We start from the raw sequence: 19,737 nt of genomic DNA on the forward strand, positions 1-19,737 counted from the left end.
GACTGTATGCCATAAACTTCTTTGGTCTGAATCTCTTCTACTTACCCTATGAGGACAATAAGGAATACCAACAAAGTAAACTATGGTAGAGTGGGAACTATAGTTATTGGAAAACAGTTGAAGTAGCTAAAGAGAAATGGAAAGGTGCTCAACTGCACTGTGTGATATTGCTACATTCTTTTTTTATTATTGTGATTACTATTATGTCACTTATGCACAGTATGCAGACTTGAAATTAAATTCAGAAAATCAAAACGGGACATACAAAGCTCCACACAAGTTCTTTTTTTATTTTTATAAGTTTATTTGCTTCGCTTATGTGAAAACTTTATGTTTTTCATGATTAATCAAGGAAATAGAAATTTGGAGGCATTCTTTGACTTCGGATTAATAATGGCAACAAGACATACTAATGCCATTCAGATTAAAGATACTGAAAAAATACATTCCAGGTGACAGGTTTTTGAACAGCACACATACAGACTAAGTACCATTCCAGAGAAACCTCACTGTGTAAAGCCTGTATTTCATGCAGACAGCTGAGGCAAATACAAAGACTTTCAGCAACAGGGCTTGAGTGCATTGCAGGAAGATGAAACTTAGTTATCACTTCCACATAAAGCCACCAGGATGTTTTCATAATCCCCTTTGAGTTCATCCTGCCAATTTGAGTACAAAAAACACGTTGTTAGAGTAATAGTCTCCAGCAAAAACGAATTTCAGTAAGCATTCAATATACATGTACTAAACATCAATCCTTCACCTAAATAAACTGATCCCTTGATAACATGTATGTGTTAATCAGAGACTGAGCTTGCACCGAGTACTGTCACTGAAGTTACTCGTATGACCTAGAAATAAACACATGCATTTCGAGAGTGAAGCAGAGGTAGATGAAGCCAGTAAATGTCCTGGAAGGTTTCATGGCACAAATAAAGAAGTAAAGAAGATTTCTATCCAACTAGGAGCTAAAGCTTTTCTTCTCCAGATAAAGTGAAAATATTTTCCTTGACCAATGATGACTAATGCTGCACCGTACACATTGTATCTCAGATTATCTCAAACAGAGGCAAACAGTACAGTGATAATTTGATTTATCACAGGAATCCTTATCTAGCTTGGGAAAATTTGATAATGTGCAGTAAGTATGCATTGTAATTACTGCACACTACATTTTCTCAGATTTTAGTCTGCTTTCCAGATACACAAATTGCTGACTGTAGCCAAGCAAAGCCTCAAGCTATTTGGATGCAATCACCACTTTGGAACACAATGAGGTCATATAATTACACACCAAATGACAGACCACACATACTCATGAGAGAAGAAAAAAAGTAATCTTTGGCACCTAGCTGAAAAAGTAGCAGACACTAATAAAGGTCAAAAAGGCATTTGGATACATGTAGGGAGTATGTCTCTATTCCAATCCAGATTCTTTGTGTGTGTGTGTGTGGTGTCTATTAACCTCCACAAAGCTATTTTGCAAGTTCAGCTTTCTTTAAGTCCCTCACTGATTTAAAGTTTCAGGAAAAGACACAAGGTAGTCTGTCACCTTTAATAAGGTACTTTACTTAAGTCACCTGGAAAGCAGACCAAATTAATGTAAAATTAACAAGGTATTTGCAGGAGTACCTCTGATGTGAAAAAAACAATAGCCAGTTGCATCAAATTTCTCACATCAATGAGATCCATGCAATCATCTCCACTCCTGCCAATGTACCTTATGCCTGCCCAATCACAGGAGCTTGTGGGATACTGAAGTCTCCATTCAAGTCTTGGCTTCTACCATCACATCCTATCACAGAATCATAGAATCCTAGGGGTTGGAAGGGACCTCGCAAGATCATCTAGTCCAACCCTCCTGCCAGAGCAGGGTCACCTAGAGCACATCACACAGGAAGGCGTCCAGGCGGGTCTTGAATGTCTCCAGTGAAGAAGACTCCACAACCTCTCTGGGCAGCCTGTTCCAGTGCTCTGTCACTCTTACAGTAAAAAATTTTTTTCTGATATTCACTTTAAACCTCCTATGCTCCAATTTGTATCCATTACTCCTTGTCCTATCACTGGTCATCACTGAAAAAAGCTTAACTCCATCTTCTTGACACTCACCCTTTATGTATTTGTAAACATTGATGAGGTCACCCCTCAGTCTCCTCTAAGCTAAAGAGACCCAGCTCCCTCAGCCTTTCCTCATAAGGGAGATGTTCCACTCCATCATCTTTGTGGCTCTGCGCTGGACTCTTTCCAGCAGTTCTCTGTCCTTCTTGAACTGAGGGGCCCAGAACTGGACACAATACTCCAGATGCGGCCTCACCAATGCAGAATAGAGAGGGAGGAGAACCTCTCTTGACCTACTAAACACACCCTTTCTAATACACCCCAGGATGCCATTGGCCTTCTTAGCCACAAGGGCACACTGCTGGCTCATGGTCATCCTCCTGTTTACTAGGACCCCCAGGTCCCTCTCTCCTACACTGCTCTCCAGCAGGTCAGCCCCCAACCTGTACTGGTACATATCCTGAGATATGTAGCATTACTGACAAACTGTTACAGCTTTTGTGACAGTAACATTGCCGCAGAATATTTAGTTATTTCTACCAGCATGGGAATATGAGTTGATCAGCTACAATGAGTTACTCAGGATAAACTGATGACTGAGGAGCAGAAAAAAAGCAATGAATTCTCAATTCTCATTCAGTTGTTTTGGATTTCATACATCACTGAGAAAAAAACCTACCATAATGGCTTGACGGAGAGAGATGCCATACAGTCTCTTGTAATAGCCTTTGATCTCATTCATATCCACTTCATGGCGTGAAACCATTATTCTGATGAGGTCTTTGTGTCGTGTCCCAAAGCCCTGTTAATAGGAAAAAGGAAAAAAATAAAAAGATAGAAAAAGGCTACTATTGTCATTGAAACATCTTAAATCATGGGCCTGTGTATTAATCCATCAGATTTATTTATGAGTTTGCAGAGCCCACATCCTATTGCTTTAACACCACTCATGTATATCTCCCTTCTGTTCCTTATAAACACAATTAACTTCTGACAGGCTGCCTCCACCGCTGAATTTTTTTTTACAAATTTCTTTTAGGTGTTTCCAAAGAGAGGCATGTCCTTCACTGTGGTTACTATACACCAGAGACAATCTGGACTTCAGTGTCTTTTTTAAATGTTTTTTAAGAGTGCAATGAACTGTATTTTCATAATGATTCACTCAACATTTCCCATACTAGTCCCAACCAAGTCACAGGAGTTAATAATACACCTACATAGTAGACTGTTTCAGGATCTCTAGCCTCTTCACTCAACTCAGGTTCCAAATTTGCCAGGACCACAGACAACCTGTCAAAGATTAGGCTCTACAAAGTTCGTGTCCAGATTTAGAATTGCTTTCCTATTTACTTTTCACTAAAATTGATGTGATTTCAAAATAAGAGAAGTTCCAGTTCAGTTTCTGTTATGACTAGAGTAAAAGAGGTATGTGCAGATGGACAGATGTCTTCCTGAACACATGACAGCAAGCAGAGAGTTCCTCCTCCAGAAAGACACTCAGAGGTTTTGATGTAAAGAACAGAAGCTGAGAAATACACTGAATTTCCTTCTGCAGTCTTTTTTTATCACACAAAGGGCCTAGAGAGCTCTAACTAGCTTGTTATTTTTCAGCCTACAAAGCACTCCATGTTTACAAGGAGAAGTTCTTTCTGTAGGTTACCTTCATGGCCAAGTGGAGTTTTTCAGCAAAGAAAGCTGGCTTGCTTGTGGCACACTTCACTGCAATGAAACAACGAGATAAGGTCATGTGTTACACATGTAACAAGTAACATGAGGCAAAAGTTTGGAAAAAAAACCCACTGCAAATGTTCCTACCAGCATATCCTATTTATGTACTTCTTCATTACCTCTCTTCAAAACATGGGAGAAGTAGTAATTCCTTTACTCTGTCTATTTAGAAAACAATTCAGTCAGGGGATAACAGTTACTAGACTGCACTCCTTAGTTTACTGCCCCAAAATTAAGAAAGACATTGCAGTTGCCAAGAAGAAAAATGTGAAAGTATTTGTATTCCATAGCAGAGCTGAAGGTTATGATCTGATGTTTTCTAAACTGATTGACACTAAGTACTTGTCTTCCACTCCTGATATTAAGAGAGATGTGATGGGACAAATTATTTTATCCAAGGTATGCTTAACTGATATGAAAGCTGAGAATTAAGATGACAGCTCACTTCTAATTCCACCCATGGTCCAGGGATAAGAGGGATTTCAGTGAGGCTTTATTGTCATGAGGAAGAGTAATATTAAATGTCTTAAATACACATTTTTATCGTAAACCTTTTAAGAGGTAATTTCTTGTTTTTAATAATAATTTATTAAAAATGTCTTTGAAAAAAACAAATTTAGATAAGAGTGGGCTTGGGTTCAGTGATTTTGAAGACATGTTCAAAACTACTGGATATTGTCCCTGTTCTGACAGCCCTTTCTAGCATATCGGCTTTCTGTAACTATCTTCCTATGTTGATGACACACCTATTCTCCTTAGAAGACCTTTCTACATAACAGGAGAGGTATTGCTATTCATTCATCAACTGACTTTAAATAACTCAAATCACTATATTCAACCTACATTTTCCAAATTATTATTCAGCAAGTTTCTCAGCGAAGCAGGGTAAGACCCCAATGGATTATCAGAGCCATTATGATAGAAATAAAATGTAAGTTTTTGTATGGTCAGTACATATACTGGGTTACAATCTGCAGGACTACTTACCAAGGGCAGTCAGGCAATTCTCAATATCACCTTTCAGCTCCAAATCCAGTACTTTGTTCATGTCATGCTTGCTGTATTTGGTATACTTCTGAAAGACTAAACCAGGGAGGAAAACTCAGTCAACAGTGATGAAAATACAGTATTTTCCATGCATTGCCTCTGCCTTATTCTGCCCTCACTACTGCAGCAGTGCACACAGATTGTAGGTCATTTTCTCATTTTCTTCAGACAGCACTTTGTAATGAGCAGTGTTACTGCATGGACTGGTGGAGTCAGAATAAGGACTGAGACTCCATTAGGATGGCAGGGTTTGTGTTGCCATCGGTAGAGACAGGGGTAGTCCAGTGACTCCACTAGAGCTTCTGACATTAGGTTCTATCTCTCTACCCAGGGCAAACTGGCTGAGGAGCAACTCCATATTGGGGAGCATTCAGAGCACCTGCCTCACTGATCCATTGACCTTGTGATCACTGGCTGTGTGAGACTTTGTGATAACAGTTTTGTCAATAAGCTAAATAATATTCCTCATCACTCATATGGAAATAACACCCAGGCTGCCAATTGTACCCTTAGTCAGCAAGCATCTGTTCAATTACAAAGACCTTTGTAGCAGTCAGTCATGTCATGATAATCTTTCTCTCTCTGAGTTCATGAGCAGGCCATGTTCAAAATACAAATCCTGTGAAGCACAAAGTTTCATCCAACCTACCCCTGCGGAGATGTGGATAGCTTCTAGCAGTAAGAACAGTAACAAACACATTAATATCTGTTCCTTTCCTTTTCTCTCCTGCTTCATACAAGGCCTGTCATAATGAAAATAAAGTAGTAAAGTTAGCATCAGTTTAGTAAAATCCAATCAGAAATACTGTACCTCTGAGGCTACCAACCAAAGGTAGGCCATTGCTAGTCAGTAAGGAACTCTAGCCCTTGACACAATCCATAACAAAACTACACAATTTCAAACTAACTATAGTTCTATCAAGTAATACTTCATACTTCACTTATGTCATAATAGTACCTAGAGAAAACTATGCAGCTTGTCCTGGTTTGGGCCAGGATAAGGCAAATTTTCTTTTTACTGATTTTTTTATTATTATTTTTTCTTCAGTGAAATCTCTTTTGAGCAGCATACAAAGCACATTTTCAGACATTTTACAATCACCATCTCACCCCACTGAGTATATGACACCTTTGAATGAAGGCATTTTTCATATATCATTATATACTTAGAGACTGCATGGGAGCTTAGGACCAGCAAGCTTTCTTCAGTCAAACAAATTTATTTCTAATATTAACTGGACAAATGTGAAAGAGAAATCTATGGATCAAGTCTTTCTTGTCTTTCCAGGAGTAACTTTAATAGAAAGGAAGAATCAAATTAGTCTCCTTCATTTTTCTCAACCTGTCAAATCTCTCTAGAAGTAATAATTAAAGACCTTCACACAGCAACTAAGAAGTTCTAAGAACACCATCCCTGCACCAAGAGAAACAGACTGGAACTTCTGAGCTTAGACAGAGTATTAATTCACTGTCCTTTCATATCTAGGGCTGATTACAAAACTAAACTCATTATGTATCAGGAATAAAAGCAGTATTGGTAACAGGCCTTTTCTTGGCTGGATTAAAAAAAAAATCAAGTCAGTCTATATTGAACTTGAAACAGTGATGTAAAATTTTACAGGTGAAAACTTGGCAAAGACTGCTAAGGTCTACCAAGATTTTAAGAAAAATAGTCACACTAATGGTGGAAGAAATAAGGAAAACTAAGATTAGTTTCTTGTTTTAGAATTAGTCAGACTATGACTGAAAGGTTCATCCAATAAAACTTGAAAGGTTCACCACTGTAAAGCAATAGCTATTGCTAACATACTTCAGAGTTCACATTCATCAAGGCATGGTAGCTGATTGCCCATATACCTAAATACACTCTTGTCTCTCAGTCCAAGAACTGAGCGATAAACAGAAGGCAGATTGTGTTTCTGAATGTTTCTGATGCTAGGTATGAGTGAAGATTTAATTTCCTTCAGACAGCAAAGCTTACAGGAACTTTGTAAAATACTAGCACCTCAGGAAAGTTCTCTATATAACATAGAGATCTCTGTTAGGTCCATAATGTACAAGATTCAATTAGAACATTTGCAGCCAGAGTTTGTAATCTCAAGTCACCAGATGAAGAAGCTCTGCTTCTGTAAGTATAATCTTACCCTGGCATCATTGTCAGCAAGCTCATCATTCACATGAAAATCTTCAGATCGGTCACCCTACATAAATTAATAAAGAGCATTTCAGTGGTCCTCACAAGAATTCAGTTCACCAAAACTCAGTATTTTAAAGTTCTGCCCTACCGTTCTCATACATAACTTAATACATAACTGCAGATAGATACAGTTAGATCAATCATTCTGTGAATAAAGCTGTTGTATTTGTTAATCAATCAGATCAGCAACTTTTTCCTGAAGTCCTACATTAAAATCCACAAAGTATTGCTTCTTTATGTGATGTTACAGTTGAAAACTGTGATTTTCTTCCTGATGACCATTCAATAGACTCTTTTCATGTTGGTTTGAAATCAAAAACTGAAAATCAAAATTATGCTCAGGAATGTATTAAAAAATAATCCCACAACCATGTAAAGCTTCCTATACATGTACTCAATAATCATTGAATCAAATACGTATGCATTTTAAAAGGGTCTTTTTAATGGGCAACACCAGTGTTTAAACTCGTCTGGTTTTGAACATGAATTCACAAAATATTCTGCCCACATGTTAACTCCCTGCCCTTGTCCCATTATCTAACTACTAGAAATATAACAGCAAGCCAAAACCTTCATTTCTTTAATTGTAAGCATTTATCCTTCTTCTATTTCTAGTCAATTGACACAAAATGATTCCTATTGTTTTTTCGGCTGTTTACAGATAGCTAGCACACAAAAAGAAACCAACATCATAACACAAAACCGATAAACAATAGTAAATATCAGTTTTTTAAAATGTATTTAGAGAGTAAATCTCACAGAATCACAGAATCATCCTGGCTGGAAAAGAACACAAAGATCATCAAGTCCAACCATAACCTAAATCCACCAACCACAATCTGATCTACCCATTAAGCATGTAAATAATATCCCTAAGCACCACATCTATATTTAATTTAAACACTTCCAGGAATGGTGACTCCACCACCTCCCTGGGCAGCCTGTTCCACTGTCCAACCACTCTTTCAGTAAAGAAATTCCTTCTAATATCCAGTCTAAACCTCGCCTGGCGCAACTTCAGGCCATTTCCTCTTGTTCTGTCATTATTCACACGAAGGAAGAGGCCAACTCCCACCTCCCTACAACCTCCTTTCAGGTAGCTGTAGAGAGCAATGAGGTTTCCCCTCAGCCTCCTCTTCTTCAAACTGAACAACTCCAGTTTCCTCAGGCTTTCCTCATAGGACTTACTCTCCAGACCTTTCACCAGCTTGGTAGCTCTCCTCTGGACTCACTCCAGCAACTTGACATCCTTCTTTGTAGCGAGGTGCCCAGAACTGAACGCAGTGCTCAAGGTGTGGCCTCACCAGTGTCAAATACAGGGGGACAATCACTTCTCTACTCTGGCTTGTTTAAGAACTATTTCATATTGTGGAAGATATGTAAATAAAAATAGTGCAAAGAAAAAAAATGGTAGCTAAAGCCTTACTTATTGCATGTGTTTCTCTAAAATTGTCTTGACAACATTAATTTTTTATTACAGGAAACATCACTCAAAATGTTTAAGCACAGCATACCTTGGCTAGAGCAAGCAAAGCCTTTTGAAAGTCTCCAGACGTGTCAGAGATGATGTCTTGTGTCAGATCTCTCTTCAGCACTGAAACAAAAAGGATTTGTAGTTTGTTCTAAAGTTATCAAACAAGTTGACTAGATGCTCTTTAAAGGTCCCTTCTAACCCAAACCATTCCGATTTAATTATTTTTTCAGCCTTTTCTTAATTTTCCACTTAAATATGCACACTAGAAATGCAAGTTTCTTATTTTCTCTCATTTAGCTTCAAGAGAAGGGGTGTATTTGTAGTATGTCCTTTAATCCCTGAGATGTGCTGTGAAATTGCAGGTTAAAGCCAAAATCAGCTGAAAAAACTCCTTCTTTAGAGTCTTGTGGATGGCGTTGGCATTGTCTTTGACACTCGTTTGTGCAGTACATAAGAAAAAAAAAAAAGCTTGAAACTTTTTCTAAGCTATATGTCTTTTATTCTCATTTCTGATTCTTATCATAATGGAAAAAAACAAACTATTAATTCGGGCTTCTAACTGAGACTATTTGAATGGAAATCTCTTGAAAAAGTTAGCCCGTAATCTCAGAAAAGATGATATCATTAGACAACACTGACTGAGTGCAGTAATCTCTACACATGAGAGAAACCACATTACAATATAGTTATCTCTTCAAAGATTGTTCCCCTTTAGTTCACTGTTTACGGCTCATGTTATGTGTGTTGCTAAATCAATACGCTTTTTTTTCAAGCCTGGTAAGATCTTAAGATGTCAGCCAAGGTTTAGTTACAAAAGAAAAGCATCTGGGTTTTGCTTTCATCCTGGAAAGCATCTAAATGCATGGCCCATTCCATAAAACAACTGTAGTTCTGGCAGTGATGATATGCCTTTTCCTTCTGTATTAGGATCTACACAGGCCAGAAGAAGTCAGTATGATCTCCCTCTTCTGCAACTCCTTCAAACTTATGTGAAGCTTAACTTGCCTCCTATAATGTCACCTCAGCTTCTCATATAAAAAAGTGGGGCTGTGACTGCAATGTGCCTGCTATAGAGCTGTACCATTAATACATCTTTCCTCCCCTGAATTACCTTCCTTGTAGTATCTGCTGGCTTCTCTGATCTCTCTGTTGTTTCTTGAGGCCAGAATCTCAATTAAGGTAGCTTCATCAGTTCCAAGCCCCTGATATATAGAGAATTGAATTTTTAGAAATGTTATTTTGCACAACAAACTTTTAAAGGATGATAAATAACATTAAAATCATAGACTTGGCTTTGAAGGCCCTATGTGGGAGAAAAAAAATTAAGAACATTTTGTTCCTATGCAATAGAGTTATTTCAGCTCTTTTAGAATTATTTTTTTATCACATCTAATATCACCAGTACCCAAAAGAAGTAATAAAAGGACCAAGCAGTGCTAAAAAAAGAGCTAAGAATGTAAAATTTATGAAGAAACATACCTCCTTCCCTTTTTCTTTTCTCTTATGTAAACACCATGGTTTTCTACCACTACATCAGCAAGCAGCCTTCAGAAGGCAGAAAGAGTTAATTCTCACAATGAGAATGAGAGTTTGCAGCCCATCTCCTCCAACTCTGAAGCTCAGTGGAGATTGCCAGGTCTTGTTCTCAGAACTTAAGATTACCAGTATAGATTTATTTAACAAAGTGGAATTAAAATAAAGACAACACACAACCTTTGAAATCCAAGTCCTTTGTCATTCCCAGGTCCTGACACTTACTTTTCCCTTTTGAGAATGTTTTCTCAGAGGCCTTTGCCTTACCTTCATAGAGGCTCTTAGTTCTTCAGCATCAAACTGAGCTGGAGTTTTGAGCAGAGCCACAACAACATCTTCCAGGTGGCTTTTTAGAACTTTTTTCAGGGCTTCTTCCAGACTCTGTAAGAGAAAGAGTAAGAAATACACTAAGCTAGTGAATAGTAAAAAGCTGCTGCACAGCAGCATTTGTCTGATCTCTGATGAATCTTAGTTTACATCATTCCTTTAGTTACCAGAAAGAATTATGAAGGCCTACTTGAAACCTTTTATTTGTCACTTTTATGTTTCTCAAAAAGTCAGTTTTTCAGTAAGTATTCCAGAGTGCTTTCACACATTGAGGTTTAGTCATATTTCAGCCAATTAGAGCATCAGAAGAAGACGTAAAATAGGATGCTTGTTTTTTAAAAGAAAGTAATACTATTATTGCTGTTATGATTATGACTCTGTTGCTTATCTGGATAACATTTTAATTAATTCATTTGTTGCATGCCTAATTTGCAGTGGAAACTCTGTTGACGTACTGTAATATCACCCTACACAAAACTCCAAGTCCTGAATTATGTTTTGTGCTATACTCTAATTTGACCTAAATTTAAGTTACCAAAAAAAAAAAATGATCGTATTTATTCTGCCTCCTATCTGGATATGCTCAGTACTCTATTTTATTACATTAAAAGTTACAGCAGTCTTCTGCACCAAGTGTGTGTGAAGGCTGTTGCTGTAAGAGTAAGAAGGTCAACCTGCTTTGTCAGGATACCTACACCAACAAGATTATTTAAGAAGCAAGCATTATGTCCACATTTATTTCTGTTCTGCTTTTGATGGTGCTCCATGAATCAGAGTACCTAATTATCTAACAGCATTGGTCTCCCTATGTTTTTGAAGTTATATTTTAATTTAGGTTCCTTAAAAAATGTAATAGCAAGGCTGAAGTCTCCTATTAGGGGGGAGAGAGAGCTTTGAAAACCACAAGTCAGTTTCCTGAACAGAAACAGGAAATGCAGGCTAAAGTGAGAAAGTAGATTTGTTTTCAGAGTTGGCTCTTAAAAGTTGCAAATAAGAGTTAAAAACCAAAAAATTCAAAGGAATCTGAGCAAACACTCTGTAACTGTGGTATGCCATCTGTACTTTCAATTTAGAATTACAAGTTCAATTGTAGAAAAACTGTTATAGAGAAGAGTAAGAGCAATTAAAACATTTTCCTGAAACATGCAGCAATTTTCAAGCTTCTCATTTCTAGGGACTAGCAGTTTTACCACTCAGAGGTACAAGAACACTGCCTCCTGTATACCCATCCCTATACCAGTGTTGATATACATGTGGAACAGCATTATGGTCCTACAATTTTCCTATCCTATTTAATATTCTATCTGGACTTAAGTATTCAAAGAGATACCTCCAACCCCCCCTTCTACTTTCACTTTCAGCAGACTGTCTCACAGATGGTAGTGAAATCTCTACATCTCACAGCAATATAAAGATTTAAAGGATCCCTAAGATACTCAGAAAAGATGGAAGGAAAGAGCTTTAATTTTTTCTTTCTATTTCAAATGAGTGGCTGCTGCATTCAAAGGCCCAATACAGTTGCAGGTAATAACCATTCCGTCATGGTTTTCACAAGCTACAGAAGGCAGAAGACCATAACCTTTTGCTCTATGAAGCTAAAGCTATATGTACCATCTGAGCCATAAGCACTATTGATACTCTTGGTATAAATTTAAGCTTGGCTTGAATACACTTTACCTTTCCTTTAGCCTGCTGATAGGCAGCTTTGATCTGCTGACGTTGAGCATTTGTTCTTTTAGTCAAGATGTCAATGATCGTGGCTTCATCCACACCTATGAGTCACCAAACAACATGTCTAATATATTGGAAATATTTTAGCAGTCTCCAGTGCTTTACATCACATTTTGATTGTTGACACACTTAAGTTTAAACAAAGGAAAAGCCATAATAATCTACTGACTTTCAATTAGTGATTTAGTGAAGAATATCAATAAATAAATGCCCACAGTACACAGAAACCTGTTTCTACAATTTAATATAGAAAGTCCTAAAGGTTTTGAGTGCAGATCTTACATTACAGAATAACTTAAACAAAACAAAACAAAACACATCAGTGGCATACTCATTTAATCTCAGTAATTAAAACTGAAAAAGGCTTCAAGTGTGATTTTCTTTAAAAGAAAAAATGTGCAATAGAAGCATATATGACATTATCAACATATTCACTGCCTCTTGCAGGGATTTTATGGAAATCAAATAAAAAAGTATTATCATGTTGTGTTATAATATGTTTTGATTCTCTAGAAATTAAATTTTTACTATTTTTTCTTCAACATATTCACAAACTTTAATGTAGTATTACGGTTTGAAATTGTAATACAACATCAAAGGGTTGAAATGCTTTACCAAGTGGCATAATTTAATGTATTGCCAAGCTTTTAAAAACAGAGGAACCTCTCCTGATTGCCATTGCCTCTCGCTCTGATATTTTATTCAGTGCTATTCTCAAAATTTCCTAAATAAGAGTCCTAATGTAGCAGTTTAAATATTTTTTCCTCTTACCTTTTACAGTAATAGCTCTGTCCAAAGCAACAACATCAGCTGATGGATCAAAGTTAGGGTATGTCTGTACTCCAGGGCCACCTTTCGAACTTTTCTGAAGAGGGGAGAAAAAAACAACGAACCAACCAAACAAAAAAACAGGTTTTTTTACTACAGAGAAATACACAGACTCATTACTGGATATACTTTGGATCTAGTTCTATCGCATCTCTTATATTAAACAGAAAGCACTTGATACATTGTTTTAGGCACCTGAAGACTTATTTCTCAGAATAAGTTGGATTCAACAGGAAAATACTTGTTAACTGTAATGTTAGGAAATTGTAATCAGATCTTACAGGCTCTAAAAGTACAATTAAATCAGTAAAGCACTACTAACTGCTTTGCTCATCTTATGCAAATTGTGCATCACATTTAAGTGACCTCTAAGCTGACTCATTTTCAAGGCTACAAACACTTCTTGCACGTAAGATCTAGGAGAAGAGTTCAAGTCTAATCCTACAAGGAAGTGGAGAACTGTTACCCAACTTCTTTGAAACTTGAGATATAAGCCAGACTTTCTTCATAAGCATTATCTATTTGCTGCATTTGGTGAATCCACTCCTAGACGGGCATTCCCTCATCACTTTATTAAGTGTTCTGGGTGTAACTAGGGATGGTGACTGTCACTATTTGATGACTACATGGCTTAAGTGAAGAATATGACAAATTAAGTTACTGGTAAGGTCTATAACCTAACGACCTAGCCAATGCCATACTCATTACCGTCTTCTATGGAAGCTATAAATTGTCCCAAGATTCTTGGTTAAAATATGTGTATGTATCTACATATAAAATATGTATATACAGTTCCCCTAGGTATGATACACGGTGTGACTTTTAAATAAAAAAAAGCAACAAAACCAACAACAAAATAGTAGCATAGGTAAACTTTTTCAGAATTACCTATGTGCTGTTCTGTTTCAACAACTATTTTTTTTTTTTTTATTAGCTTGTGACTGAAATTAAATAGCACAAGACAAATGGCAAGGTCTTCTGGATATTTGTTTTACATCCAGCATTCTGTATTGAATTTTGCACATTTCTGAAGTCTACTAATATTCAACCCTCTACACAATTACATCACTAGGAGATTTATGAGAGCAGAGGGACTCCAAACTTAAAGCAGTATCTTGCATACTTTTGAAAAAAATCACTAACTTATGTCATAAACCAATAGACTAGTTTGCTGCCTATTTCCCAGGCATGCCAGCTTACTCTTTGTATTCTGGTTTCCATGGCAAACTTATCTGTTAGCAATAAGAAACTATCTATAGCGAACATAACCAGAGTAACTCAGGACCCTGGGAGTGCAAGACAGATGGGATCATGGAGCCAAAGATTTATGCACAAAAAGTTGTAGAGTCAAACTAGGAAATGCACAAAGGTTTAAGAGAACTTTATTTAATAAAATTCCGCCCCCCCATATTTGATTTTTTTGTTTGTTTGTTTAAGATGAAGTTCTTTCAGGATCTCCTGTGACTTCACAGTCTTCCTCTTCACCTTTGCTGGCAGTCATTTCATTGCCTTAATCAAATAAGCCTCCCTACTAATCAGTATAGGTACACATAATCTGAGATGTTTTTTTACCTACTGTGACTCTTTCCACCATAAGCATGACATATGATATGAAAACTAGGACATATACTGGTGTCTTTAGTTCCTTCTTTACATTCCTGGACTTCAACTCTTAACTTCCTGTACAGGCTAAGTGTCCCTGTTTTTCATGTACATAATCTGAACATGTTCTTACACATTCACATACCTGTGCATCAGACTAGTCCTTTAAAGAGGACAACTTGAGTAAATCAGTGATTCATAACTGAGATTTTAAATTTCACTACAGCAACTATTTCTGCCTAGGAATTGATAACTAGACAGACATATGCAAATAAGAGTAATTTTTTATCTGATAGCAGGCTTACTGTGTTACCTGATTACATTAGATTATATGTTGCAATAAAATTGAGTTCCAGTTCTAATCAGCTTGAGTTTTGCCATTGGCTTTCTTCCTTCTGAGTATATGAAAGACATTTGGTGGCTCAGACTTTTAAGTCACTTCTAAAAGTACTTGAAAATAAACATGATGCTCTCAAAAGGTAGTAACACTTACAATGCATTCCTGCTCCTGATTTTCCATGAACCATGCCTGTTTCAGAAATTCTGATACCATAGCCATGTTGACAGAGTTTCTGGGAAGAGATGCATCAAGTTACAAACAATTTGTTATTATTTTCATCACCAGTGCAACTCAAGGTTTCCTTCTCTCAAAATCCTTTATTTTGAACTATGATACACAGGGATTAGGTTCCCAAGCAGTAATCGGCTTGCGCTGTTTGAAGCAAGGTAACTTTTACGTTTGATGGGTAATGCAATGCTCCACAATTTCTTGCTCACCCCTACACCCTGAGCTACTTGCAGAAGTTTCAGATTAGAAACAGAACAGTAACCTAGCTGGACTATTTTCTTATTTACTATGGCAGTATGCAAGCAATGGCATTGACCTACAAAGGGAAGTTAGTAGAAAGAAATGGAAGTCTTTCTTTCCCCATTATTTAAGGTATCAGCTATGTCTGTTTAGCTTACCAAATATTTGATTCTGTGGTAAGCAAGTAGTTTTGTCTGACCATTTACTGAGGTTGGACTTCTTGTGTCTTATGTTAAGAAGTTTTATTGTTAAATACAAATTCTCATGTAATTTATTTGACTAGGTCCTTCCTAAGGAAGACGTGTAAAATCAGACAGTTTCATCTACACTGTTCCTTATTTGTTATGTATTTCCTTTCTTTTAATTTCTGCTTAATGATAGAGAAATACCCATTTAGGAAGCAAAAAAAAACCCCAAATCATATTTTTTGCTTTTTGGCCCTCCAAAAGAAAATCAGTCCAGCAGATAACACGCAAAAGTGGAAAAAAAAAGAGGTTGCTTCATAACAACTCTGGTGTGAGGAATATTCTGTTTGCTAATGGAAACAGTGAGGGAACAAAGAGCATATAACGCAGATCATATACACAAATACAAAAAGTGATGCTGCTTATGCTGCAAACACACTTGCCATAGTTATGCCCTGGGTCCCATAGGAAGGGCAGAGAGCAATCACTTAGAGCAACATACACCTAGGATGAAGCAGTGTAGCTACAGCCCAGCTGCTTTTTTCCTGTCCCTCACAGCAAAACTGTAAAACTTACTTCCACATTAAGCTGCCAATAAAGTCAGAGCTATCTCCCACAGCCCTCCAGCTCAGCTCCACCCTTCCCAACCCTCCCTAAGGCAAGAGCAACCTACACTCCTCATCCTTGGAAAACTCTTGCTTTTGTGCCCTTCCCTCAGCCCTGAGGGCACAAAATTCAGCTCTGATGGTGCTGCAAGAAAAACTGAAGCAACTCTGAATCTGTATTGACATGTAAGAGTAGGTCTCATCTGGGTTAATATTGGTCAGAATTCTGTTTAAATTGTACAGATCCACTTTGATGCATGTGTCATTTACTGGGGATCTGAAAAGCATACTTATGTTGCTATTAAAAACAATATTTTATCAAGCTGTTATAGTGACTCCTGTACCCTTCTTGTATTGACAGACGAGTGTATGAGGCCAGATGAAGTGCTGTATTATCTAAAGTTCTGCTGCATTTTATAAAAGCATGCACAAACGCCATATGCAGCACGATGAAAATATTTTGAGGTCTCCATACTAGGTGCAGTGAGTCACCAATAGTGACGTACAACTATGTTTGTTGACTAATAAATTCAGAGAATGTATAATTGTTTAAGAAACAAGATTCAGCCTCACAACACCGGATCTGAGAAGAGGTAGGACCAAAACTGCATTTCTGTTGATTAAGAGTAGCACTGATCAGGAAGAAGCTGGTAGAGCCGGCTCCAGGGAGAACTGCTAACATCTACTTTTCTTTTGTTTGTTCCCATCCCCACCCCTCACACCCAGCTCTAGAGGTTTTGCTGCTCTTGGGGATGACTAGAGCAGAAGGCTGGTAGCCTATACTAAATTTGGTTTATTAAGCTTCTAAGATTTTATGTCTATTCTAATATAAAGTCAAGATACAGTAAAACAATTCTGTGTCTTTTTTATCCTCCTTTTAAAATAAAGACACTTTGGAATTCAGATGCATCTATTCCCATCTAGCAAGCAAATTATGTAATTTTAAAAGAAGCAGGCAATGGTTCTCAAGGGGGGCTAAAGACCTTTAGATTCTGGTCATGAACTGGCTCAGAAAGTTAAGAAACCACCTTACATATAAAACTGTTCACCTGCTTTATAAGAAACTATGGCTAGTAAGAAAAGAAAAAGAAGACTTAAATCTAGGAAGACAGACAGACTAGTCTTGACAGAGTAGAGGTCTTACTGAATTTGATTCACGCCAATCTAACAAGAAAACAGCACGTGTAAACAATACCTAGATCCAGGAGGGATAAATTCTCAGAATCACAGAATTGCTAGAGTTGGAAGTGATCTCCAGAGATCATCTAGTCCAACTCTCCCACTGAAGTAGGATAACCTAGAGCAGTTTACACAGGACTGCATCCAGGCATGTTCTGAATATCTCCAGAGATGGAGACTCCACCACCTCCCTGGGCAGCCTGTTCCAGTGCTCTGTCACCCTCACTGTAAATAAGTTTTTCCTCATATCTAAATGGAACGTCATTCAAAGTAACATCCTATTTCAGTCTTAATAGGACTGGAAGAACTTATGCTGTTCACCATATATTCTTCTTTACTTTTGAGCTCACAACAAAGTCTATGAACAGGGAGATGAAAAAAAAAAAAAATTATCTACAGAATGGCACAAACAGAAGGCACCGTAGAAAACTGTGACACTTCTTTCTGGCTACTCCATATCAAATGCTTATTTGGGATTTATTTTGATTAATAACATATTGCCCAGGTGATGTGTCCCACTCCCCAAAGTGGAGTGTGTAAAGATTCCATTTGAAAGGAAGGTGGATGAAAAACTTAAGATTTCTCAGTTTGAAAAATCTTATTATTTTAACAAATTTTATCACTCCCAATTGGAATAAGCAAAATTGCAACTGGAATGAAAAAACAGAGATCCAGTTTGAAAACCCTAAATGTCACTTCAAAAGAATTACTGTAATGTTGCTTTCTGTCTAGCTTCTTATAAAATACTCACTATGTATTGAAAATATTTAAAGACACAAACTCCACTTTTACACTACAGTCCATGTCATCCAGAACCATTTCTCCATTTAACCATATCCTGAACCATATTAGATGATTATTGTCCAAAGCTAGTTTCCAGGATTTTGCCATAAACTAAGGTCATTACACCCTACAAGATTTAACACCAAATTTTATTTTACAGTGGGAAAATCTACTGGCTTTACTCCACTTTCCTCCTTGGAAAATTCAGTGGAAAGTTTTTGCAGTACAAACCCCAGATGACACACAGCTTACTTATGCAGCTTTGCCTAATTTCTTAGTCACAAATTCAGGGTTTTTCTCCTACATTTCTAACAGATTACTTTGCCTAATTTTCCTCACCTTCATAAGTAAAGACCTCTCCACAGTCTCAAAGCAGCAAACTGTTTTTGAAGTAATAACAGCTGCTTTTTAAAGTTTTCATACAAAGCACATTAGTTTTCCAGCAACTCCAGTTCTACTGCAGATTTCTACAACAGCATACAAATGCAAAGAGAAAGCATAGGAAATAGTCAACTCCAAATAAGTTTGCTTTTAATCTATTATGCATTTTTTTTCCAATTCCTTACATGTGTTAAGTAAACCAGTAATTGTCCAAGCCCTTCCATGTACACAGAACATTTCAAAACTGAAACAATTTCTCCTGCCCACACCCAACTTTCCCATGCCAGAAAATACAGCCCACAGAAAATTGCACCAGGTCACTTGACAAATTTAGCATGCAACCCTTAAAGTTTGTTTAATCTACAGAAAGCAGAAAAAAAACCTACAAAAAAACCCTACCTTCTTCCTCACAAATACTACCTTTCAGGCGCGCAGTCAGACGTCAAAGAGCAGAAAGCTTGCAATGCTTTTATAATGCGGTGCTCGAGACCCCACCTAGCAACCATCATGTTTGCACAGCCACAGCAACTGGCTGCTCTTTGCAGCAGCTGAATCTGTGTCCAAAACACAGAACCACACACACACACACAAGTTATTGCAAAACTATGTGCTGGAGAAAGCAGGAAAAGGTTTCAAAAGAGAAAAGACAACAAATGAACATACTGTGGTAGCTCTCCTACTCCACCTTGGCCACATCCCTCACTGTAGTAAATTGCCATAAATCTTTGGTATCATAAGATTTAAATTTTTTAAAACTGAACTTCACTTACTCCCTTCAAATTTTGACATGTTTGATACTACTTCAAAGTGAGTATATTAAAATATATCTTTGCTCAGGGAAACTAAGAGAAAAAGAGTTAGGGTTGATGTGGCTTCCACCCTTCCCTGCTTTGCCTTGCTTCTGGACATGAGCAAGTGGCAGAAATGGTTCAGGAACAAGACATGTCTACGACAGAATATAATATTTTATATATTTATTTGTTTGTTTGTTTATTTTTAAAGGAAACACCTGGAAACTGGAAGGCTTAATAGAAGAGCAGGAGCTGGCACCCACATAATTAGAAAGAGGCTGAAACATTCAGATTAAACTCTGAAGTTCAATATGAGAGTGGTTTGCACAAGATGAAGGATTTCACCAGCCTGCTATAAGTGGTTTTCTGCAAGCACTTCCTCACCAAGACAGACACACAGAGTTTCCAAGAGCACATCTGGCACAGAACCACACAGCATGTCCCTGACATCTCAGATTGGCCTGGAACGTAAAGCGCGCA

At 37.4% G+C, this 19,737-nt stretch overlaps 1 protein-coding gene across 3 annotated transcripts; it reads right to left on the bottom strand.

Annotated features, from left to right (window-relative positions):
• Positions 1 to 298: 298 nt before the first annotated feature.
• Positions 299 to 18,953, bottom strand: ANXA1 (annexin A1). 3 transcript variants are annotated; one of them, XM_051643361.1, is made up of 14 exons: positions 18,866 to 18,918; positions 18,425 to 18,552; positions 15,019 to 15,097; positions 12,867 to 12,960; positions 12,042 to 12,136; positions 10,305 to 10,418; positions 9,616 to 9,706; positions 8,545 to 8,624; positions 6,978 to 7,034; positions 5,483 to 5,576; positions 4,774 to 4,869; positions 3,719 to 3,777; positions 2,738 to 2,860; positions 299 to 659 (listed from the first exon to the last, which is right to left on the bottom strand). In XM_051643361.1, the coding sequence occupies exons 3-14, from the start codon at positions 15,082 to 15,084 to the stop codon at positions 600 to 602; spliced, it is 1,029 nt and encodes a 342-aa protein (XP_051499321.1). In that variant the 5' UTR covers positions 15,085 to 15,097; positions 18,425 to 18,552; positions 18,866 to 18,918; the 3' UTR covers positions 299 to 599. The 3 variants fall into 3 exon arrangements, with proteins under 3 accessions (XP_051499321.1, XP_051499322.1, XP_051499320.1); XM_051643362.1 differs by lacking the exon at positions 18,425 to 18,552 and having other exon boundaries at positions 18,887 to 18,953; XM_051643360.1 differs by lacking the exon at positions 18,425 to 18,552 and having other exon boundaries at positions 18,866 to 18,925.
• Positions 18,954 to 19,737: the final 784 nt, after the last annotated feature.

Source organism: Apus apus, chromosome Z (genome assembly GCF_020740795.1).
Source record: "Apus apus isolate bApuApu2 chromosome Z, bApuApu2.pri.cur, whole genome shotgun sequence".
NCBI classification, from domain to species: domain Eukaryota; kingdom Metazoa; phylum Chordata; class Aves; order Apodiformes; family Apodidae; genus Apus; species Apus apus.

Excerpts from the sequence above, each read along its gene's own strand:
- ANXA1 (XM_051643362.1), bottom strand. The coding sequence starts at position 15,084 with ATGGCTATGGTATCAGAATTTCTGAAACAGGCATGGTTCATGGAAAAT. Across the intron at positions 4,870-5,482 it reads CTATCCACATCTCCGCAGGG|TCTTTCAGAAGTATACCAAA; the intron begins GTAGGTTGGATG and ends TCCCTGGTTTAG. Across the intron at positions 660-2,737 it reads CTCTCCGTCAAGCCATTATG|GATGAACTCAAAGGGGATTA; the intron begins GTAGGTTTTTTT and ends TCAAATTGGCAG.